The sequence below is a fragment of the Macaca thibetana genome, chromosome 4, assembly GCF_024542745.1.
Source record: "Macaca thibetana thibetana isolate TM-01 chromosome 4, ASM2454274v1, whole genome shotgun sequence".
Lineage (NCBI taxonomy): Eukaryota > Metazoa > Chordata > Mammalia > Primates > Cercopithecidae > Macaca > Macaca thibetana.
Genome location: NC_065581.1, coordinates 128,607,612 through 128,633,446, shown reverse-complemented (window position 1 = coordinate 128,633,446; position 25,835 = coordinate 128,607,612). Strand labels below are relative to the sequence as shown.

The 25,835-nt window shown below is 39.4% G+C and overlaps 1 protein-coding gene and 1 long non-coding RNA gene across 5 annotated transcripts in view; one reads left to right on the top strand and one right to left on the bottom strand.

The window, feature by feature from the left end:
- Positions 1-25,835, bottom strand: part of MAP3K5 (mitogen-activated protein kinase kinase kinase 5) — a 245,182-nt gene that overhangs the window by 72,972 nt on the left and 146,375 nt on the right. For all 4 annotated transcript variants that reach the window (XM_050787912.1, XM_050787910.1, XM_050787911.1 and 1 more), the window contains 4 exons: positions 22,519-22,626; positions 13,775-13,824; positions 10,861-10,956; positions 8,672-8,753 (listed from right to left, as the gene is read on the bottom strand). In XM_050787912.1, coding sequence (XP_050643869.1) covers positions 8,672-8,753; positions 10,861-10,956; positions 13,775-13,824; positions 22,519-22,626 — 336 coding nt within the window. The remainder of the gene's footprint in view (positions 1-8,671; positions 8,754-10,860; positions 10,957-13,774; positions 13,825-22,518; positions 22,627-25,835) is intronic.
- LOC126952864 (uncharacterized) lies at positions 191-24,688 on the top strand. The gene is made up of 3 exons (XR_007725051.1): positions 191-386; positions 19,007-19,174; positions 24,628-24,688. It is a non-coding gene; the product is annotated as an uncharacterized LOC126952864 (long non-coding RNA).

Sequence of the window (25,835 nt, the reverse complement as noted above, 5' to 3'; positions counted from 1 at the left end):
GAAAGGTAAGGTCTGTTAACGACAAATACAGAAAAAAACAGTGGTGGGGGGCGGGGAAAGGAGGGTTTTAAAAACTAAAAGATAACATTACATTGCTTATATATTTTACATTCTATTTCTATGGTAATAGGTTAGCAAATCAGGTTGTTGCTAAGGGAAACAAGAATTTCATTCTGAGGCAATCATGAGAATTTTTCTAGAATCATCTCTTTATTGCTGTCTGCCCAGAACAATCTAAACCAGTAGTGGGAAGAGAATCAGTGTAGGAAGACAATATTGACAAGGCCAAACAACGACGTGGTGACTCACTGAGTCCTTGCACTCTCGAGGGAAACAACTACCTTAGAAAAAGCCATGCACTTTCGGCGGGGGCTTAACCACGTTAGGTGAGTAATCACTTCGAAGACTCCAATGGCAGCTTTGTTAATGTTCGGTCTGTATGGCCTTCTTAATATGTAAATGCCAAAACATTAGTAACTACTGATAACATTAATAGAATGCCAAAAACACTGCAGGTGCAAATATCTAGTGTGATGGATCTCTCCTCCCTTATATCTGTATTCACATCTCACCTTCATTTATTTATTTATTTGAGTCTCACTCTGTCGCCCAGGCTGGAGTGCCTAGGTTCAAGCGATTCTCCTGCTTTAGCCTCCAGGGTAGCTGGGAGTACAGGCTCTTGCCACCATGCCCAGCTAATTTTTGTATTTCAGTAAATGATCCACCCGCCTCGGCCTCCCAAAGTGCTGGGATTACAGGTGTGAGCCACCACACCCGGCCTAAATCTTACCTTCTTAATGAGCCTCCCAGGCCTTCCTGTCTAAAATTACACGTCCCTGCTACTCTGTAACTTCCTGAACCCTTCCCTGGTTTATTATTCTCCTTAACCCGGATCACCATCAAACATACTATAGATGGTATTTTACTTATTTGTGTTTATTGTCCATCTCTCATTAGAAAGTAAGCTCAGTCTACAGCCCTACCACCCTGAATGCGTCCAATCTCTTCTGATCTCGGAAGCCAAGCGGAGTTGAACCCGATTAGGACTTAGATGAGAGCATGTAAGCTCAGTGAGAGCAGGAAGTTTTCTCCATTTTGTTCTCTGCCGTCTCTCCAGCACATGGAATCATGCCTTCCACTCAATAGCTGTCCAAAAACTATGTGAGTGCATTAGTGAGATCCACTTGGACCCACTGATGTGCAAGAAGATGATTTTAGGCTGAAAACATCAGAAAAACAGCAGCAGCAGAAAAAAATCCTGATCTAAACTTCTTTTGCAGACATAAGCAATGCCTCCTAAAATATAACCTCCAGGAGGTTAATGACCAAAGAGGAGAGATGGACCACTTGCACCTAGAGGAGATGTTGCATAAACAAAACCTCATCAAAACTTTCTGTTCCTCGCACTTGTTTCTCATTAGTTCCCCACCATTCACTTTCTTAAAGTCCTAACCCTCTTTCTTACTAAGATGATATATAAACACTCAACTGTAGCTGTTTAGGGAGCCAATTCTTTGTGTAAGTCTCTTTCATTGACTTAGCATTGACTACATGAATAAACTTTGGCTAGGCACGGTGGCCCACGTCTGTAATCTCAGCACTTTGGGAGACTGAGGCAGGCAGAGTGCTTGATGCCAGCAATTCAAGACCAGCTTAGGCAACATGGTGAAACCCTGTCTCTACAAAAAATACAAAAATTAATCAGGTGTGGTGGTGCACACCTGTAGTCCCAGCTACTCAGAAGGCTGAGGTGGGAGGATCGCTTGAGCCCAAGAGATCGAGGCTGCAATGAACCGAGATCGCACCACTGCACCCCAGCCTGGGGGACAGAGGGAGATTCTGTTTGAAAAGCAAAACAAAACAAAAGAATTAAGTTTGTCTGTTCTCCTATTAACTTGTCTTTTGTCAGTTAATTTGCAGGCCCCCGACCATTGAACATAAGCTGGTAGAAGAAAAAGGTTTTTCCCTGTTCCCAACAGAATGAATGAATGAAAAACGAATCGATACTCCTATCATACAACACTATAAGTGATGTATTTTCTCAGTCAGGGAAGTAACTGGGTATTCAGTTTCATATCTGCACAAAAATAGAAATAGGATGTTAAAAAAAGTTTTCTACATGATGATTCCAAACTGACTAAAATAAATTCTAAACCATAATTACTAAGGTATATGAGGCCAATCATCAGAAAAGAAAACAGTAAGGTCTTTCATCACCCTGCAGATATTTGAGTCAAATGAAAATAATGTCACTTTTTTTTTTCTATTTTTTTTTAGACAGGGTCTGGCTGTGTCACCAAGGCTGGACTGCAGTGGCGCAATTCTAGCTCACTGCAGCCTTGACCTCTCGGGCTCAAGCAGAGAGGTCCATATGGATTGGAGGCCTTCTCCCATCCATATCTCTCTCCTCCCAGTTTGAGATATTAGGTTGGTACAAAAGTAATTGTGGTTTTTGCCATTATTGCTACAACCTAATATTAAAACAACTCTGGTTTTGTCACTGCCCAGCTTCAGACCCTTCAGACTGAATCTCTTCTGCTTGGACACCTGGCACCATGCGAGCTCATGTGATTAAAAAGGGCATAAAGCCACCATCCTGCCATGGGACATTAACAGTCCAGTCCAGTGCTGGCTACCAGATTACAATGCATTGAGAAGAGCTAGGCCAGAGGAGTGGGCCAAAATGCTACGAGAAAAAAGTAAGATGGGGAGTTGAGAAATGATTCAAAGAGAAAAGGACACAGGACCTGGATCTGAAAAAATAAGGCTTTGGTCACTAAGTGGGACTGGGCAGAAAAGCTTGTGAGGTTGGGCATCTGCATGTCAAGCCCAGAGGTCGGAGAAGCATGGCCACCTGGAAAGTGGAAAGGAGGCTGGCACCGCTGGACCACAGGGTGGAAAGGAAAGGGGAAGCTACAGCCAGAAGGGTGAGAATGTTGTATGGTGCAAATACCTCCTTCTACAAAAAGGAGCATCAGCTGGGCGTGGTGACTGTAATCCCAGCACTTTGGGAGGCCCAAGTGGACGGATCACTTGAGGTCAGGAGTTCAAAGCCAGCCTGGCCAACATGGTGAAACTCCATCTCTACTAAAATTACAAAAATTAGCTGGGCATTGTGGTGCATGCCTGTAGTCCTAGCTACTCAGGAGGCTGAGGCAGGAGAATTGCTTGAACCCAGGAGGCGGAGATTGCAGCGAGTCGAGATTGCACCACTGCTCTCCTGCCTGGGCAACAGAGTGTGACTCTGTATCAAAAAACAAAAAGAAGCATCAAAGGTTTTTAATTTGGGGAGTCACAGGATTAAATCTGTATGAGAGATTTCTCTGATGATAACAGAGACAAATCATGAGACATGTTAAGCTATGATAGAGGGTGAAGACCTGAGATCAGGGGAGTGACTGAGAAGATGAAATGAAGGGGCTGCAGGAAAGAACGGGCATGAGGGATTAAGAGGGGATTGGGAGGGGTTTCTCAGGAAACTGGCTTGGGTTACTGGGTAGATGCCTTTACTCTTAATGAAGACATGGAAGGCAGGAAGAAGAACAATGGAGACCAAGGCTGGTTAACTCTCATCAATTGTTTGATGATTTCAATATAAACGTATTATAATAATAACATATTAAATTACTTAAGATATGAGTTCATGATCCTTCCATGTCAAAATACATCCTTGAGTCAAAAAGCATAGCTTTGAATCAAAAGAAATAGATTTTCTTTCTGTTAAAAGACAGAAAAGTCCTTCTCTGAGAAGTGGTACTGCGTTATGTTTGAAATAACCTTGTACAATTTATACCAATCTTGGATATTATTTTAAAAATTAGAGGTAGGAAATGACATTAAAGATCTTCTTGCTCTTGGCCCGGCGCGGTGGCTTACACCTGTAATCCCACCACTTTGGGAGGCCAAGGCGGGTAGATCACCTGAGGTCAGACGTTCAAGACCAGCCTGGCCAACATGGTGAAACCGTGTCTCTACTAAAAATACAAAAATTAGCTGGGCATGGTGGTGGGTGTCTGTAATCCCAGCTACTCAGGAGGCTGCGGTGGAAGAACTGCTTGAACCCAGGCGGCGGAGGTTGCAGTGAGCCGAGATCATGCCACTGCACTCCAGCCTGGGTGAAGAGCGAGACTCTGTTTCAAAAAAAAAAAAAAAAATCATCTTTTCAACTCTAACTTAAGGAATGAAGTAATCTTAGCCCAGCAGGAGTATGAACTTTGTCTGGGGTTATGAAACTGACTGCTGGCAAAGTCAGAACCAGGGCCCAAGGCTCCTGACCCCAGCCTGGAGTTCTTAGTAGATCTAGCTTGAATCAGAAGGAAGAAGGGGCTGGTGACCTGAAAGAAGCCGAATCCCTCTCACAGTTGTACTGCTTCAAATAAACCTTATTGTTCCAGTCAGAATGAAAAACTGTTCCTGCTTTGGGCTTCTAAGAAGTCTTTCAAATTCTAGGAATTAGTTTCACATTTGTAGTTTATAGAACCACATTAATAGTTACTGTTTGCTGACTGCTGACAACACCCTAAGTGAAGTTAAAAACATTAAGTAGCATTTCCTGACCTTGCCAACATTTTTATTTTGTTCTGGGCCGAGGTAGCCAAAGGCTTCAAGGATAATTGACACATGTATTGAAACAACTCTAATTCTACCTTCAATTGAGGTAAACATCAGAAAATAATTATTCTGCATACAAATCTTAACCATTGTGTTAAGATGATCTCTAAAGTAATTCTTCTTGTTTCCACTGTAAAGAATTGGAAGTGGAGGAATTATTTTTAGTTTGTTATTCATGGGCTGAAGTTTGAGTTCAGTTTGTGGTAATGAAATTAAAGAATTCATTTAAATCAAATATGCAGGATGCTGATAAAATAACTTTAATAAAGAATGTTGAAAACATCTAAGAAATGTAACCAAATACATAATGGAGAGTTATAAGTTATGCAAAAATACATGTTAAGGCTTAATAATTCATATTGGAAAGGTGCCCTGGCTACAAAAGGACCTTCAGGGAGAGGGACAACCATGATGGATCTCACCATCCTCCAGTCCAGAGCATCCCTGTAAACATGCATTCATTCATGTTTTGCTAACAGAACACCCACAAAAAACATCAGCAATATCACTAGCTGGCACAATGGCAAACTAAGCCAAGACTCTTGAAGCCAGTCTGCTTGAATTCTTCCTACAGGCTCTAAAGTCCATTGGGAATACTGTAGAAGCCATTCTGGGTCAGAAATTTTACATTAATCTAATGAAATCAAAGGATAGAAATGTAAGAATGTTTTCTTTTCTTTTCTTTTTTTTTCTTTTGGGACCAAGTTCTGTAGCCCAGGCTGGAGTGCCATGGTGCGATCTCGGCTCACTGCAACCTCCACTTCCCAGGTTCAAGCGATTCTCTTGCCTTGGCCTCCTGAGTAGCTGGAACTACAGGTGCACGCCACCACGATCAGCTAAGTAGAGACAGGGTTTCACCATGTTGGCCAGGCTGGTCTCAAACTCCTGGCCTCAAGTGATCCACCAACCTTACCCTCCTAATGTGCTGGGATTACAGGCATGAGCCACCACACCCGACTTCAGAATGTTTTCTTTTCTTTTTTTTTGAGATGGAGTTTTACTCTTGTCACCCAGGCTGAAGTGCAGTGGCACAATCTTGGCTCACTGCAACCTCTGCTTCCCGGGTTCAAGCGATTCTCCTGCCTCAGCCTCCCGAGTAGCTGGGATTACAAGCACCTGCCACCATGCCCAGCTAATTTTTCATATTTTTAGTAGAGACGGGGTTTCGTCATGTTGGCCAGGCTGGTCTCGAACTCTTGACTTCGTGATCCACCCACCTCGGCCTCCCAAAGTGCTGGGATTACAGGCATGACAGAATGTTTTCTAATGATAAAATAGAATCCTTGAACTTGCTTGAAAAGGCTGTTAGGAGCACTTTGATGAATCAGAGCAATATGATACAAGCTGTGTTTTGTGAGGTCAGCAGACTGACTAAAACCCTCTGGATATTACTAGGAAGAAACCTTAGCATTTCCCTCCTTCTTCAGTTGGTGAGAGTGTTTCCCAGTGCTTGCATAGAATTGCCTAATTAGGGAGGGTCTCTCACAAAGCTCACCCCATATACTACTGCATACTGAATAGGGGATCTGGGAGTGGGTCCACCTGCTAGCTCTTTGAAAAGTTTTCACCCCTTTCTTCCTTTACATTATAGAAACCTGGGGCTTAGAAAAATCAGCTAGCTAAATTCTAAGGCAATTAAAGCTGTGTTAAGCTATGCATATGGTTTTTAGAATAGTTCCCAGAGTAGAGCCTGTGAACGATCGATTCAATCGGTTATAAAGACCAACCTTGTGTAATACGGTTACCACAGCCTGGCTAGGCTATGCATATTTTTGGTAAGAAGCAGTTAATTCCTGAAAGGAGGGTATGAAACAAAGGATAGCTATCTCTGGTTAAAAAAAAAAAAAAAAAAAAAAAAAAAAGCCAGAAATTTGTAACATTGCAGAAGACTTTATAAATTTTCCAGTCATCTCCTTCATAATTCTACATTATTGATAGAATCGTTTCATTTTCAATTTCTTTAAGTTTTACCTTGGCAAACTGCTGTGTATCAACTGAAGCAAAATTTAACACAGAAACAGAGATAACAAGGTATAATCAAACGAGCCCTGAAGTAGGAGTCAAGAAAGCTAATTCCTAACAATCGCTTGAATAAGAAATAAAAAACTGTAAAATATAAAACATACATAAATAAGTATTATCATCTATTACTTCTATAGACAGCAAGCTAATGCATAGGAATTTTTTTTTCCAAATTAGGTCCGTCATCTTTTTACAACTTTAATGAAAGAGCCTTAGGCTTAACTCCAAATATTAAAGCTATACAATTGCTAGATAATCATAGAACTTAACTACAGGCAGAGTTAACAACTGGCTATTATTATAGGCCAGGTGTGGTGCTTATCCCTATAATCCCAGCACTTTGGGAGGCCGAAGCGGGAGAACTGCTTGAGCCCAGGAGTTCAAGACCAACCTGGGCAACAAGTGAAATCCCATCTCCACCAAAACAAAAACAAAAACAAAAACAAAACAACAAACAACAAAAAGTTAGCTGGGTGTGTTGGCATGCCCTGGCTGAAGTGGGAGGATTGCTGAGCCCAGGAGGTCAAGAGGCTACAATGAGCCATGATTGTGCCACCGCACTCCAACTCCAGCCTGGGCAACAGAGCAAGAGCTGGTCTCAAAAAACAAACTATTGATTATATTAAAATTTTTTCTCAACTGTTACCTTACTAATTCAGTGTTTTTATAAAAATTTTAGTTTATGAGATGACATTATCAATGTGATCTAATAAATAAGTATGCCAATTAGACTGGTGAGCGACAGTTTCTTCAATTTTACTTTAACATTAAAAATATAATTTTCAGTATGGCTTGGAGGTATGAACTGAGTATTTGTGTCCTCTCCAGATTCCTATGTTGAAATCATAACCCCAAGGTGCTGGTTATTAGGAGGTGAGGCCCTTGGGAGGTGATTAGGTCTTGAAGGCAGAGCAGAGTAACATTAGCGGCCTGGTAAGAGAGACCACAGAGAGCTAGTCAGCTTCTTCTATCATGTAAGGACACAGCAAGAGGGCACCTTCTATGAGGAACAGGCCCTCACCAGACACTGAATCTACCAGCACCTTGATCTTGGACTTCCCAGCCTCCAGAACTATAAGAAAATAAATGTCTGCTATTTATAAGCCACATTGTTTACGGTATTTTGTTATAGCAGCCCAGTGGACTAAGATACTTGGATTCAGAGTTCTCTCCCAAGTCAAACACTGGGAAGAGCTTGGAGAAAATGGTGGCCATGTGTCAAGCCTGGAGAAGTGTCATCCTTCAGACACTGAAGATGCTGGAGTCAGCATTCTTGACACACTCTAGCATTGGTCCTTGCAGTGGAGGAAGGCTCCTCTTCACACAGCACACATGGCAGACAAAATGGACACAAACTAAAAGTAGGTAACCAGCAGTGAGGTGCAGTGGCTCATGCCTGTAATTGTAGTGCTTTGGGAGGCTGAGGTAGGAGGATTGCTTGAGCCCAAGAATTCAAGACCAGTCTGGGCAACATAATGAGACCAAGTCTCTACAAAAATAAAAATAAAAACCATATAAAAGTAGGTATCCATAGTGATCTGTGTCCATCAGACATTAGTAAAAGGATTCCAGTTGAAAAGAACAACATTTGAAGTCATTGTTATCCCCTCCTCTCTTAATTCCATTAATCTCTCATGGTTTCGGGTTCTCTGGGTAGCATAATAACGCCTGCCACAAGCGTGCTATAAACCAGAATCTTCACTGAATCTTCTTTGTCTGAATTGCACATATCTCAGAGGAGAATAGAAAATGTGTAAGGACACCATGGCCCATGCATTGACACTGTCATAGATAAAGCATAGTTACTTGCTATCAGATAAGTTAAATGCTAACACTTGGTGCTGCGGAATAAAAATTCTCTGATGTTAACTTTTTAGCCCTTTTTTATGAAAGGGATTCCAGAAGTTGTTTTTAACATTAAAGGAAAGCTTACAGATAGTCTCCTACCCTTCATACACCCTGCCTCCTGCCTCAGTAAGGCTTCAAATAGTTTGTTTTAAAATGAACTCTAAATATAGATGGACACCTAAGTCATTACCTCCAGCGAGTCACTTTCACAGTCTCCTTCCTCTGTGCTTCTCCCCTTCTCTTCGGTAATGGTGTTCACCATCTCAAAAAACCTACAATACAAGTTAGCACATTAGCATCCATAACACAAACAATAGTAAATATAAGCAAGTACATCTCAAAGTGACTTCAGAACCAAAACTGACAGCTAAGAGAGTCTCTAGAACCAGGCAATAACACACTATCACAATCATGTGAAAAATACAATTTTTCAAAAAGAAAATACAGGTTGGTAGAATTTTCTAGAAATTTCTAACCTAATGCCTCACTTCAAATACATTTTTCTTCAGGAACTCTTCTTGTAAAGTTTTTTTTTTTTTTTTCTGTAGACCATTTAAGAGACAAGCAAAGTGATTATGGTGACAAACAGATTGGCATCCTGATTGCTGTGGCTAGTCTGTTCTGAGAGGAGGCTGATGGTTCACAGACATAAAGCCGGGAAGCACTGTGCACAAGGGCTGATGATCCCACAGGCAGGTCAAGCTATGTGATGCCAGACCAAGGGAAGAGCAGGTTATGGTGTGACAAGAAAAGTTTCCCTAACACAACTCAGAATCTTTCTAACCCACCCATCCATCCATTCATTCAACAAATACTCACTGAGTGTCTACTAGGATAAAGAACTGTTCTGGCCATTGAGATCATGATGATGAACAAAGTCTGTCTTGGAACTTGGACCCCATTGATGGAGTTCTCATGTGGTGTCAACTTCCTCACTCTTCCTATCTCTATACACATTTCTTAGAGGTCCATGACAAGAAAAAAATTCCCAAGCATGATTGGAATAACAGTACGCACTCATGATGATTAAACAGCACAATGAGTGAGAGAGAAAAGCTCGTTCAACCAAGAGGAAGAATAAAGTGAAAGATCAAAAGAAAAAAAATCTGGTCTTACAGACACAATTTAAGATCTGGGTTAAGGATTTGCATCAGCCACTCATGTAAAAATTTTCAGTATGAACATCTCTAGGCAGAATATAACACTCAGCAGTGGGATGGGAGCACTAGTGTAATTTTCAGAAGCTTGCATTCTGAAGTCTCCTGTGCCTGATTCAAACCCCAGATTTTTATGCTTATTGACTACATGATTTTAGGCTATACTCTCCAGGACTACTTTTTTGTTCTTTTCAATACAGATATTAATACTACCCATCTAATGGGGTTTCTTTGAAGACTGAAATATTCATCCCGGGGCACACACTTCATAAATCTTAGCTGTAATTATCATAGAAATAAGTCAACAGACTCGAGAGTTTAAGTGTAAGTGGATAATTAGTCCATACAAGAGCTAGGAATTTTCTTATTTCCAAGTGTTTTTTTTCCCTTACCATATGTTTTATAATAATAAAGATAAAGCTTGAGCCAAGAATTGTGGATTCAACAAACACTTTTCTTTTTCACACCAAGATAAAAATGAACGACTGTATATTGTAGCTAGTGTATCAGTCATTTATAATGAAGTTAAATAGTAATTATTTAAATAAGAACAATCCCCAGCAAAATTCTGAGTCCAAACTAACTTTCACCTATACTTTGGCTTCTAAATTATCACTCACTTCTCTAGTTTCCCACAGTCATAGTGTTCTAAAGAAGTAAGAAGACTTTAATTATTAGCCCAAGAGAAACATACAATGGAGAAAAACACAAACGTACAATGCAGTCCATGGATTTTTGGATGATCTCTTTTATTGGCATAGATCAGATCACCGGCTCTTAACCCAGGGTTCACCCCCACCAGAACACCCAATATAATTAGTCTGAGGTGGGGGCCATGTATGTTTTTTCAAAGCTTACCAGGTGAATCTAACTAATACGAGCCAAGGTAAAGAGGTACTATTGTATATGATACTGAGATGATTTATATCAGTAAGTGAGCACTTAAAGTATGCATTATAATATTTAACAATTAACCAGTAAGTCTTGGTTAATGTTTCATCTGTGGGAAAATAAGTTATGACTAAGATAAAGTTTGACTTATTAAAGAATCCCCCCCAAAATCTGTTAAATTTATGACATAATTATAAAATATTAGCCCAAATAAAATATTTATATAACCACATAGCCATGAATTCTTCACAGAAGGTACATGTTCACTCATTAGTTGAAAATAATGATCAGGTAAGAATAATCTTTTTCACACACAATGATTAATACATACTTTTTACAATGAAGTTCTGTACAGAAATAGATTTGGAAATCATCAGAATTGTGGAGCACATAAAGAAAGCAGCATCTTTCTTCAAATTTAGAAATACTGAAACAAGCAAACAAAAAAGCATTATTCAGAGAACTATCAATTCTTCTATGGTCCTATGATGAAAAAGAAATAAGTTTTAAATTCAATCCCATTTATATCTATGTTGTTTATAACAAGCAGTTATAAATAGCACTTTAAAAAGTGACATTTCCTGCACCACACTACTAAAATTATTTACTCTTCTGAGAGGTGTCCTCCTCCTCATGTCTGCAGAGGAGGTCTGCTCTAGGGTGTTGTAAGCACACGTAAACTACACATCCTTTCAACAGAGCAGGGAAAGGCGTCCTGCCTACTATAGTATTCTGTGTGCTGGGAGGAAAAGCATAAATATCAACTGGCTGGCCGACCTCAGTGATTCTGGTGCTATGCAATCTGTAGAACAATGAAATGCTTCCGAAGCTAGGCAGGCAATTTGTGGAGGCAGTAAAAGCACCTCATTCGTTATAGAGATTTTAGAGGAGTGAAGCAATGCACAAGTGCGCTTGGTTAGGACTCAGTGAGTGGCTGACTTTATGGCACTACAAAACAGTTTTGAGTCAGCCCACTAGGCCATGCTGTTTTATGCCAGAGATTGGCAACCATTTTCTGTAACAGGCCAGATAGTAAAATACTTTAGGTTTTGCAGGCCAAACTATGTAATTCTGCTGCTGAAGCATAAAAGCTGCCTAAGAGGATGCATAAATGGACATGGCTGTGTTCCAATAAAACTTTATTTACAAGACAGGTGGGTGACCAGATGTAGTCCATGGGGCATAGTTTGTCAACCCTTATTTTATGCCTTTGTGTCTGCTGTTCCTTCCATTTGGAATGCATATCGTCTTTTACTTTTAAAAGAAAACTCTATTCACGATTTAAGGCCCAGCTTAGACCTTACCTTCTCTCCCTGCCCTACTTCTGCCCTAAACAGAAAGACTTCCTCTTACACCTGTGTTTCTGAGTTTACTTCTTTCATTGCTCTTCTCACACTGTTTTGTCATGAGTTGTTAAACGTCTGTTCCTCTCCCTGCTGGGCTGTGAGTTCTTCAACAGAGGAGTTGACGTCTTAGTCATTTTTGTATATTTGGCAGAACAGGACTCAACATTTGACACGCAGCTCGTGCTCAGTTAATGCCCACTAACTCGAGCTGTGCAAGTTCTGAGGTGACGCAAGGCAAGCTGCTGACCTAGTTGGATTTTCTTCCATAGTTTGTCATCTCTTCTTTATGGAGGAGGAGGCCAGGAAAAATGAGCTCTCTTTGAAGTCACAGACTACAACTCAAGTTTCTCAGCATATAAGCCAGCAATAGTCAGATACTAGCAGCCTATGTCTAAGTCATAAATCACAACAACTGTTACACAGGGCTACCACACCTAATTAAAGAAAATGTATTCACTGGAAAACAGATATGATAAAGTGAAATTTACATTTACCATACTTTCTTAAGTGGATTGCTTAAAAATGCAGCAATAAATAGTGAGTGCCTTGTTAGACTGGCTTTAAAAATTAAATATTAAGAGTACAGCTTTATTTGAGAAAGTATCGACCAAAAGATATATAATGAGTCAGTCCATCATCTTGCTTCTTTCTGTTCAGATCATTCATGAGGTAACAGGTAGCTTTACCAGGAGAACTCTAATTATTAGTGACTCAGACCGCTGTACCAATTTATGCTCTAATAAAACCAATTATTATTATTCCAAAAGCAACAGGATATTGCATAACCAGGCTGCAAAAATCTGTTGTCTCTCATTGCTATGACGTGGGGGTAAACAGTAGTACGCACATCTAACTTGGTTTGAAATTTGCAAGAGTTGATTCAGCATGACCTTCAATAGAACAATTATTTAAAGACTTAACCACTGACTCTTGATTCTTAAAAAAAATCTTATTTCTAAATCCCAAGAAATGGCATTTTCTGAGCTACTGGCATTGGGACAGCAGTCAGAACTGAACCAAACTGAAGTTCACCACTGTAATCTCAAGATCAGTGCAGGAAAGTGACCTCACGGAAAGTTTTTTGTTTTTTTTTTTAAATGGACTCCTTATCATCTGAATTTATTAATATTAGTGGCAGGGGCTGGGTGGGGTGGCTCACACCTGTAATCCCAGCACTTTGGGAGCCTGAAGCGGGCGGATCCCTGAGGTCAGGAGTTTCAGACCAGCCTGGCCAACATGGTGAAACCTCGTCTCTACTAAAAATACAAAAATTAGCTGGGCATGGTGGCGTGTGCCCGTAATGCCAGCTACTTGGGAGGCTGAGGCAGGAGAATCGTTTGCACCTGGGAGGCGGAGGTTGCAGTGAACTGAGATCATGCCAACTGCACTCCAGCTTGGGCGACAAGAGCAAAACTCTGTCTCACAAATGAAAAATAATAAAAAATAATAAAATAAAATAAAATAAATAAAATTAGTGGCAGGATACATCCTGGTAGATGGCATGTGTGCTTTGGATCCATGCAAGGAGAGATGAGTTCCTGGTATATCAGAAGGACAGAAAATCATCCTATTACATAAACCAACAGCTCCGCTAAAGAGGAACTCCACATGGCTGAGTGTTATCTACATTTTGATGCTGGTCCACAGTTCGCATTTACCCCACAGTTACCATATTTAAGTAGGTCACGAGCACAGAGTCACCTCAACCAGCAGTGAACATTTTGTTGCAAATCTTTTCCTGCTGGAGATAGTGATGCTGAAGAAGGTTGGGTGTTTCCACCAATTGAATGATTCTTGACATTCTTTGTATTTTAAAATCATGATTAAAAGTTCTATGTAGCCCATGAATAGTGGAGAAAAATATCTTACAAGTAAACAAAATGTACCAAGGAAACTTACCTCACTCCCCTGACAGAAGAGGCACTAAAATTCCACTCATGTATACCTTTCTAGAACAACAAGAAGAAAAAATAGAGTCATCCAAATGGAAAATAACATAACAATAATTTTGTTTAATTATTTTTAAAGTGATATACACAGTCATTTTTCCTGGGACACTATTTTTCATGAAAGAATTATCTGGATGGAAAGCACGATTCATTCTCAAGTCACAAGGGTAATGTTTACTCTACTTAATAATTCCTGTACTTCAATAAAACAGCTTCCAAAAGAGCCTAGGAGAATTAGTCTCATTAAGTTCTAAAACTTGATTCTAGTAATAACTGTTGTGTGTTAATTTTTAAGTAAAAAAACTCAATGATCAAGGTAATTCTATTAGTACAGTTGAGCAATATTTCTTTTCTGAGAAAGATAAACAGTAATTTGAATAACATCTCGGCAAGGTTTTAAAGATAACTATTTCTGAATTATCTTTAGTTAAGATTTCCAACTAAACAGGTGGCTCTATGTCTTCAGAAAGTAGTAGAGCAAGAATGTAGTGCCCATCATAACTACAAGGTATTGCTACCTAATTTATGCAAAATTTCATATGCTAATAAAGTTTGAACATAAAAAATTTGATTGTCATACTATAAACATGGGTGATTTGCAGAGCGAAGGTGAAGAAAAATGTGGGAATTTATTTCTTGAGTTTATTACTAAAGCTAAGATAAAATTATTATCAAATTCGTATGTCCCTAAATTAATTACAAAATGGATCATAATCCCTTTAAAAATGTGTGACAATATAAAATTAATAGCATAAATATTTTTACAGAAATAAAGTAGTTTTTCCATGTGTCTAAGTTGAGCAAGTACAGTACAGCAATAAACTGACACTGAAATTCAATTCTATAAATTTAAAACAACCAGGAAAAGGAGTTCTTACCCACCCACTGCCAGGAGGCTGAGGTCTGGCCTGGGTTAATGAAATGGGTGGCAAAGCCTTGTGGCTCTGAGGTGGCCTAGAACCCTCCTTTTGGCTAAAGCAACTCAAAAGCCACAATTTATATCTACAGCCCATAATTCTTTGCCAGGTCATGCAACTTAAAATAAAAATAGATCCTCTCAAGTCAGATGTGAATTTACTAAAAAGCTAGTTTCAGTGCATATCAGTCAGGTCACGGGAATGTGACCTGAATGAACACAGAGCAAATTTTGTTGCATGAAGTCCAGGAGGGAAGATGCCATAAAAAGGTACTCATGGCATGTGGTGGCTCTCTTAACCAGAGTACAGAAGGAGTGAAATTAAAATAGCAGCCTCCAGCTTCAGCTGGTAATTTGGAAAGTTGCTTCTAAATCCTGTTGGCCTCAGGTGAACTTCTAAATATATATATGACCCAGGAGCTGCAGCCGTTACCTGTACACTACTTGCGTGCAATGCAGCCTTATCCTCAGAGCCTGCAGCTGAGCTGCTTTCCAAGACCATGTCCAGGAGCAGGAGGTGGGAAGCAAGTGTAGAGCTGAGGCAGTATGCAAACCCGCCCCTGAACACAGCAACTGGCAAATACTAACAAGACAGCACTGGTAAAACGCATCTTCTATCAATCCTTTTCTGGGAACAGCTAAGTAGAAATTTTGGACTGGTTTCGTAGGAAAGGAGTGGAGTATTTCCAGAATGCTTGGTTCCTGAAAAGTTGCCAGTGCTGCCAGGGAACGTTCCATTTCAGTGATGTAAATAAAGCCCAAGCCCTGAGATGGAAGGTGGAAGGAGGTCTCCCTCCCCACCTACCTGTAGGACCCACCACAAGGAGGCGCTGATGACCTACAAAGCCAACAGGTAGTTTCAAGGCTCCTGGGACCTGTCTGGGAATTAGGGAAGAGCGGGTCCAAAGGCAGCGCTAGCGATAATTAGCCCCAGCAGGCAAACCAACACTCAACCTAATTTAATCAGCACAAGCACCATTTTCTAGGAACGGGTTAGCTGCAGATCCCAGGCCCCAGTTAGGGCTAGAATAGGAGCTGGAAGTTAATGCCGTATTGACTGAAAGTGGCAGGAGTTATACTGTAGTAAGCACTGTCGGCTCCCTCAGCAACTGTCATTCCCTCCTCCTCTGCTGACAAAAAATAAATTTTGCCCAGGTTCAGGTGGCAATGTTTATGAATGGTGAAATCGGTAAGTCTAAATTGGCCATGGCAAGTTCATTTGCCTTGCTGGGGATAGGTGTAAGCATGGTCATGTGATACAACTTATGGTATAAAGGAGAGCGCTTGGCCCTCCTCCCCGGGACGCCGCCTGTGTGAAGTGCTTCTTGGAATAGCTAGCTACTTAAGAACATGAGAGGAACACCAAGAGTATGCAGAGAAGCCAGAATTCAGAATTCTGATACTGAAATTACCCTCAGAATCACCCCACCTCAAAATTTATTTTTTTTCGTCCAGGCTGGAGTGTAGTGGTATAATCATAGCTCACTGCGGCCTGGATCTCCCAGGTTCAAGCGATCCTCCTGCCTCAGCCTCCCAAGTAGCTGGGACTTACAGGCAGACATCACCAAACCTGGTTAATTTAAAAAATTTTTTTTGTAGAGATGGGGGGTCTTGCTACGTTGCTCAGGCTGGTCTTGAACTCCTGGCCTTAAGCAATCCTCCTGCTCTGGCCTCCCAAAGTGCTGGGATTATAGATGTGAGTCACCATGCTCAGCCTATAATTTCTTGTAATATGAAATACCATTTATTTAAGCTGCTTTCAGCAGGGAGTTTGTAGCAGAAAGCATCCTTGGTGGATGAGAGCATCAAATCATCTTAATCTAGAATCTGGGGTAAGCATGTTTCCCTCATAAATTTCCTGGGCCTTCTGTGAGTGGCCACTGGCTGGAGCTGGAGTGAGGGAGGAGAATCAGCACTTAATCTTCCACTAGGCCCCTGCCTTTGCTTGATAATCCATGAGATAGGCCAAGGGTGCCCAAACTTCAACCCCCAAAAGCGGGGGAAATTCTAAATAACCATTTAAAACGTCCTGCAAATAACTTCTCTCTTCCTCAATCTAAGTTTTTCTTTCATTGTACACATTCAGACTTTCTTCAAGGACTAACTTACTTTTTAGCAGCAGCCATTCATTCAACCAAGAGAGAACTGTTAAAAGATCGGGATTTCAATTAATTTTACCCCTGAAGGTAGAGCAGCTCTCTAAGAGTGCCTGGGAATTGGTATATAATGTGCTTAAAGTTTTGAAAGTTGCAGTATATATATATATATATATACTAGCTCACAGAGCTATTTATTCCATATTTTAGAATAAAAATAGAGAAGGAGTGACTAAAGAAATAAACATGATAAATGAAAAGCTACATTCTCTATTCTAATTTTAGGAAAAAATTTTAAACATTCTATGATAAAAGCAACCGATGTTTAGTTTAACATAAGACCTATTAAACTGGTTGCTTCTCTGTTAGCTATAGATGTTTTAAAGTAACATGGTAATAATAAAGTTTTTTTGTTTTTATTGCTTGTCCTCCTTCCAATTTTACCACTTTTATTTTAAAAAATTGAGAAAATGGTAGTGATAATGAATACACTATGGTTAGAATCAGGGTTTGCAAAGAAATTGACATAAATTCAGAATGGAAACTGATACAAGAAAGCTTCAACTTTTGAACAAGGAGAATTTTTAGCACTAAAAGTTATAGGAAATAAGGACAACATAAATATAATTTTTCCTGATCAAAAGATGGTGAAAATGGAAAATGGACAGTATACAACTTAAATTTGTAACCCTATTTCATGCACTTGTTTATATCCTAATATATATCCTAATATTTCTTAGTAATATGTAAAATGTAGTAATAATGTAAAAATTGTCTCTGTAATTGTCACAAAACATAAGAGAATTAATACGAGGCTCACTTTACTGAGCAAAGAACCTCTAGGAAGGAGAAAACAATAACAAATAGCTGGAAATAGTACTCATTTTCCAAAAATCTCTGGCTTACTTTCTGTTCTTTTTCTGTCTTCCAAATTCTTCTGGCTCTCTACTCATTCTCCAGGCCTTGCTAATCGCTAATTCCTTTAGCCTCACTCTGTTTCCAAGTGTCCTTGGATAACCTTGCTCTTTTCAATCAAGCCTTTGAAAATCTCCTCCTCCAGTCCTGCTCTCGTCTCCATAATGTTCATGTCTCCTAACTTCTCTTAGTTTTTGTAGTTTCCACTGGATGATTACTGTAGCTCAGTTTGTGAGAACATGTATGTATATACTTGCATACATACAAAACAATATAAATATTGCACTGCACTGTAAAGCAATATCACTAACATGTATATAGACAGTTATATTGATTATTCCCAATTTTGACACTGGATGATTCCATGTGGAGTCTTGCCATCAGTTTCAACTAAACACGTCCAAAATGAAATTCCTCATGATTCCTCTACAACTCAGGTTTTCCTTCTAAGAATCCTACCACCTTTATCAATGCAATCAAAACTTGAGTCACCTTATACCTATTCCCTCTTTTTAACCCTTCTTCCTAATTCGTGATTAAGTCGTATACTTTTCTTTCCAAATCATCCATCCCTTTGCAGTCACAATTGTATTATTCCACTCTAGGATCTCTACCTGCCTCATATCTAGCTAGTTCCTCTACTAGTCTTCTCTGTGACCCTCCAGAGCCTCAGACTTCAGAAATCAAATGTCAAGACCAGATCAATTTTATAGCTACACTAGCAACCATTATGGAGCACTTGTTCCAAGCCACTTAGCACTGTGCTACATGATTTCCATTCATCCTCTCATTTAATCTTCACAACAATTCTATGAGGTACTATTATTCTCATTTTACATATATGGCAACTAAAGCATGAGGAGTTGAAGTGGATGCCTAGGCCACGAAGCATGCAAGAGGTAACGTCAACCTTCACACCTATGCACTTTGATGCTGACCCTGGGTTCATAATTCATATTCTGTTCTGCCTTCATGCCAGCTCTCAGATTTTCAGAAACGTGAGTGACGTCCTGTTTCCTACTGACACATGCTTAAAATTCTTCTTCCTAGCTTACATAGCACTGTAGAGTTTTATGTCATCCTGCCCACCCAATCATATCTCCCACCTCCCTCAACACTTTTCCCCTTGTGGAACGAGTCAGACTCTCCCAGCCCCTGAACGTCCCATGCTTGCTTTCACTTTGGTGCCTTGGTTGGAATTCTGCCTTATTCTTCTAATCCAGTTTGTCTTCCCGTGTTCGTTTATCTCTTCCAGTTCTACGCACAGCCAAAGTACAGGTTCCACTTCCTTTAGGAAGCCTTCTCGAAGGACTCCATGCCTCACTGATCTTCCTCCTCACTGAAGGCCACAGACCAAGAACCTATAGTGTCCTCTTCAGGAACCGGCACAGTCCCAAAGTCCACAGAACTCAAAAGAATGCTGGTAGATTGATTTGCTCTACTATCATCTCAACAGTGCTTTCCTCGGGTGTAGCGTGATGCATTCTAACATAATTCAAATAACATGTTAGAGATGTTGCTGATGGGGGTGCTGGGGCAATGACTTCTTTCAAAGTCTTCCCTCTATTACTTCGCTCATGGAAATGAGTCTCATGGGAAGCTATGTCTTAGCTGAAAGCCTGTCTTCAAAGTCCTTTATCAAGGAAGTTTTCTGTTATGAATAAATTAGTATCACAAGTAACTTTTTCAAGTGTTTCTCCGTACAATTGACACTCCTATTAATGAAAAAGAATCAAGCTTCTGACTCTGCACATAGTGGCAAATATTGGCATGTGTAATTTGGGGCTTGTTGGGTGATCGAAGATCCTTAAGTTACCACAACCTATCGGTAGAGTGTCTCTAAAATTCAGATGCAGCCAGTTCCACACTGACTTGTAAAAGTGTCAGCTAGGACAGTGTTTCACAAACTGGGATTGGAGAAAGACCACAGTTCTGAAAGATGCTCCTCAGTATTCCTCAGTGCTACTAGATGGACTCGGTGTTGAGAACGTAAGAATGGATGGTTTTCTCCAAGCTTATTATGTAATTTCACGTTGCCAACATTTAGTGTGCCTGCTAAAATACTAAGTTACAAGACTTAACATGACCAACTGTATCTAAATATAGAACAAATTAAAATATAAATAACATGCATTCTGGGTGCTGCTTAGTATCTATTCATTTGAAACACAAGACACTGCCCTTCCTAGAAACTATAGCACTGGGACCAGTGATTTCTTGCCACTCTGATAGAGGTCACAGGGCCTGGCCATGATTGACATCCAGGAAGGATCTGTCCCAGCTGACTTGGACATATCAGAGCATGGGACATTCTTCTTGCTAGATTATGGACATGCTGTGTTGTTTTCCTGTTGAACTTCCTAAGGTGGTGGTTCACACATGTGAGATCTGAGTCTACCTCATAGAATTGTCCTCAGTAGGTCTGACATGCACATTAAGAATCTGCAATTTATTTTATTTTATTTATTTTTTGAGACAGAGTCTTGCTCTGTCACCCGGACCAGAGTTCAGTGGCACAATCTTGGCTCACTGCAACCTTTGCCTCCCAGGTTCCAGCAATTCTCCTGCCTCGGTCTCCTAAGTAGCTGGGATTACAGGTGTGTGCCACCACGCCCAGCCAATTTTTGTATTTGTAGTAGAAATAGGGTTTCACCATGTTGGCCAGGCTGATCTCGATCTCCTGACCTCAAGTCATCTGCCCACCTCAGCCTCCCAAACTGCTGGGATTATAGGCACTGTGCCCAGCTGGAATCTGCCATTTAATTAAACCAGCTCCCTGGGTGACTCTAATGCTGGTGTTCCAGGGAACCACATCTTGAAAAGCACCATCCCCAGGAACCAGCTTAGCCATAAAGTCAAGGATGTAATAATTCTTGAGCTACTACAATTGAGTAATTTAGTATGTTTACATCCCTATTAAAGTTATCAACCATGGCTACACATCAGAATCATGGATAAATCTTCATAAAAATGCATGTGTCCAAGCTTCACTCTAAGTATAAAGGATTCCAACTCAGTCGGTCTCCTGAGATCCAGTGTATTGCAGATAATTCTGATGCAGAGCCAGGTTTGTGTACCAGTTCAACACCAACAACCTCCCAAATGATTACTCCCATGCCATTTAAAGAGCAAAGCAGGGTTAAACTCTGGGGTTTCAAAGTTAGGATTTAGTCCATATAATATGTACACTGTAGTCATTTATAATTGTTTTTGTTGTTATTGTAGTTAAGACATTGAACATTTATTATATACCAGGCTCTGTGAAATGCACTCTACCAAATTATTTCATTTAACCTTCACAACAACCTTTCGAGGCGGACATTATTACCTCATTCTACAGATGAGGACACCATAGCTTGGAGAAGACAAGTTGCCCAAGGGCAGTGGTAGGATTTGAATCCAGGTCTATTGATTCAAGTCCACATGTAAAAAAGTGCAAGCCCATACTCCCAAATCTACTTCCTGATTCCACTTCCTGCTTTATTTTTCCCTCTTCACCATTGAATATACCTATACATTTATTTATTGGTTTATTGCCCTCTCTGAGTGGAAAGCAAGCACCACGAGGGCAGGAATTTCACTCATTTTGGACACAGCTGTTTCCCCTAGGGTCTAACACCATGTCTGGTAGTGCCTGTCCAGAGTAAGTGCTCAATAAATATTTATTAAATGAGTAAGTTGATGAATGATGGCTAAATAAAATTATAAGGGCATTCTGAGAAACAGTTATGAGAAAGAAAATAAATTAACAATCTTTCCACAAGACTTCTCTCATATCTGTTGGTTTATGCTGTGGACTGAAGCCAGGTCCTGAAAATGTCTGTTTTTAAAAAATAGTAGGATGATTTGTACATGCATTAAAACTGATGAATATAGAAGTGGAAAGGCTTATCCACGTGACTGCTATGAACGGAAGTGAGACTGTTTTAAGATCCTTCTCAAAATAGGTGGTCGCACAGCCCACCTCACTTTGTGCACAGCACACACTGAGTCAGTGGCTAATCTGAGATTTAGCAACTACTTAGATAACAAAACAGCTAGATGTAATGATAACTATAATGGTACCAGCGTAAGATTAAAAGTGGCATCATTCTGACAGGCTTCCTAAAATTAACATATGCATCTTTTATGTCATGCATTTTAAGTATTAGTTCTTTGGTGCATAACTTACAGCATGAATTTACAAAAGAGAAATATTCCAATTCTGAGTATGTTTTGGATGGTTATGCCATCTATAATAAAAATCCAAATAGTTCAATTATATTTTATTAATATTGATGAAAAATTCATAATTCAAATTTAACAAGTTTTATAATACAGAATGCATTTATGCCAAGACAGACACACAGCTGAGCTATTTCTTCTTAACTAACACAGACATTTGCTGGAGTATATAAATACTAGAAGAGGCCGGGCGCGGTGGCTCAAGCCTGTAATCCCAGCACTTTGGGAGGCCGAGACGGGCGGATCACGAGGTCAGGAGATCGAGACCATCCTGGCTAACACAGTGAAACCCCGTCTCTACTAAAAAATACAAAAAACTAGCCGGGCGAGGTGACGGGCGCCTGTAGTCCCAGCTACTCCGGAGGCTGAGGCAGGAGAATGTCGTGAACTCGGGAGGCGGAGCTTGCAGTGAGCTGAGATCCGGCCACTGCACTGCAGCCTGGGTGACAGAGCGAGACTCCGTCTCAAAAAAAAAAAAAAATGCTAGAAGGGTGTAAAGTCCTTCGTTACTAATGCTCTTGTGTTGATAATTGCACAATTTACCTTGTCATCAGGAAGCACGTGCCAAATAGAGATCGTCTTTTCCTCAACTTCATTGTTGATAGACAAATAAGAAGGTTGATAGATTTTGGTTGGTTCTAATATTAATACCTTGAAAAGATAAGGCAAAGAAACTAATATCAGTGACTTAAGATTGAAACCACTTAGAGTTGCTGTAACACACCACCACCAACGTAGAGGATTATTGGATGAGCTTCTGAGTCTGTTGCCAGAGTAAATCATTTCAACTTCTGATTGCTGTTATTCCTATAAATCCTTCAAGCATTTTACAGTATTTATCAATTATCATAACGTTCAATAATGCATCACCTTGTATTGCTAATAAACTTAGACATACATTTTTGAAGTCCATATATGGGCTCAGCTATCCTCAGGGAATCTACTAGCGATAACTTTTAAAAATCTTCTATTTTATCATGTACTACATAAGCTATTTCTATAAATATAAATGTGTCAAAGAAAGACAGAAAAGGTCCACACATAGAACGTCACATCCTTATTTTAGTTTTCTGCTATCACACTTTATCATACAGATGTAGTAGTATGGTTTTCATACCCATGTAAATAAATTTAGAAATGGTTTTAGTTATTCCTGAGTTTTATATATAAACCAAAGAAACAAACTTAGCCATATGAAATAATAAACACGTTTTTGCACTGCCTTCCAGATGAAACTGGCATCTTCAATAATGATATATTTAGCCTTGTAAGAGAAAAACAGAAATAAAATTTGTTCCTATTTTAAAGCTCTATGAGGGGTATGTGATAAATGAGTTGAGAATCTCCATCAAAGGACTTCATGAAGTATTATATTATTACTAATGTCTCACATTTGGAGTGAATAGTACTAAAATAATACACATGCCCTGGTTTCAAAGGTGTGATGATTCATTATCTACTTGTACAGATGCTTAAAGGCATCTTCCTGGCCCAAATTTCCTAGGCAGACTTCACTAGGAAGGTTTAAAAAAAGAAAAGTCAATACTTAACTATTAGAGAAACTGGAATAGTCTTTCTACTCTACTGCTTAACATTCAAGAAAATTACCTTTAGAACTAATCTTGAATCAAGCAAGTTTTCCAAATAAAAGTGGAGGAAAACTCCTTCAGAAGGCACCATCCATAAGGAATTACAAATTCATAATACAGTAAAACAACCCTCAGAAAGAAGGCAAAAGAATCTGGGCGTATTTGTTTTACTCCAAACTTATCCTAACAGTGCGTTTACTTAAGGTACAGGGAACTAGAGAAAGGGAGGTAGAAAAAACAATTTTTCTTTACTCTTTGAATATTAAAAATGTTAAGGGCTCAAAGAATTCTCAGTCAGGCTCTAGCTGTGAAAATCAGATGGGCTATACCATAAAAAAACACACGGTGAGAGCCCATAAGGGAACATATTCGGACTAAGGAACAAACTCACCCAGTGAATCAAAATCTTAATTCCAATCAACAGAGACATAAGCGGTAATGATGAATAATGAAAATCATTTTCCCATCTAAACTTTGCAGAAATGGTGCTCTCATATCTGAGTATCACAATGTATATGAAATCAAAATAATAGAGAATAAAAGGTGAGTTTCCCAAAACATCATCCAACTCTCTTCATTGACAAGTGAGAATATACCCCATTCCCAAATTATGTGGGCACACTATTATATTCAACAGAAGAAAAGAAAAGCACCAGCTCCTCTCTTGTTAAATTATGTCTTTATTGTCATCTTAATATTTCTAACAGATAAAATCTGGACTGTGTGTCCCTAACTTGAGACAGGAAATAAAAACAAGGTTGTAACTATCACTGTCTTAATATTTGTTGAACTCTTTGCTCTATCCTTGAAATGACAAAATGTGAGAAATGCATACATTACAGAGGTCACAGAAAGGCTGGGAAACAGACCAGGGAATGGAGGCAATTTGATAAAGCCTTAAAGCTAGATATACCTCACTTATTAGTTTATACATTCTTGCTTTTAGTTTCTTGTTTTTAGGTTAATATTATAATTAACTGCTAATTTCATGTATCTGAATCAAAAAGGAAAACTGCAAGGCCTATAAAGAATAGATATTAACCAAATGTTTAAATTTCTACAGGGTCTTTGAAGTACCATACTTCTCTCCTTCCTCTCTCCTGACATTAGATAATGAGTTGACGGTCTCCAAACTTTTCAATGTAAGAAGAAAAGAAAATATATCAAGAGGAGAGCTAAGAAAAAAGAATAAATTAAAGTGATAAACGATGGTACCATTTAAATCATTTCCCAAGTAAACTTTCAACTTTCTTTTGTCCAGAGTCACAGTTAATTCTTGGAGAAATGAGAATGAATACAGTATTGAGATAAATAAAAGCAATCAAATAATATTTTCTAAAATAGGCCATCCTGGATTTTATTAGATCATTTCAAAAGAAGGATAATGTTATCATCCTAATCAACACCTACTGCAACCTTTGTAGTGTGAGCCACGAAAGATGCTATGCTGAGGATACGACAAGTTGCAGTGACCAAGATCACCCTACAGGTACTAAAAGGCTGCATTTCTCTATGAGGGAGAGCACTGATGGCAAATTCCAGAAGTGGTTACAACTTATTACCCAAATACTGGTCCTGTTTTTCTGCTATGCTATCATGTATATTGAGATTTAAAAATCATCTCTATGGCTTCCATTATTTTTTAAAGCAATATCTTTACAGTTTCTTCAGTGCTTCATCATACATGTAAATATAAGAAAATAATCAAGTGGTTAATCCTAAAGCAATTTCCATTAAATTTGGAGCTTCTTGGGAGACTCGCACGTTCTGGAACTCACACAGGTGAAGTCGTTGTAGGAAAACTCAACTTAAGAAGAACTACAAAATTGTACAATTTTGTCCTCTGTGTAACAACAAACTATGGAAAAGAAATTTTGAGTACCTGAGTTATGAATTCTGATGTAGTAGTAGTATTTAGAGATGAGTGGGAAAACACTGCATTTTAGAGTCTTGTCACAAAAAGACAGACCCCAAATAAGCCACAAAGTTTCAAGAAGGAAATGGATTGCTGAGAAAAATCAAATATGCCATAAATATGTTGGCACAGTAACACCTATGTGCCTACCACTGGCAGATAACTAAGTGTTAACATGCTGTCATATTTGCTTCAAAATGTTTTCTAAGGAAATGAAATGTTGCAAATAAAGTTGAGGTCCTCAGGATCCCTTACACAATTATATCATCTCCTTCCCAGATAAAATCCCAGAATATTCAGCAATTCCCATGCCCACCAGCAGGCTCTAAACATGCTCTTGTCTCCACAATGGTGTC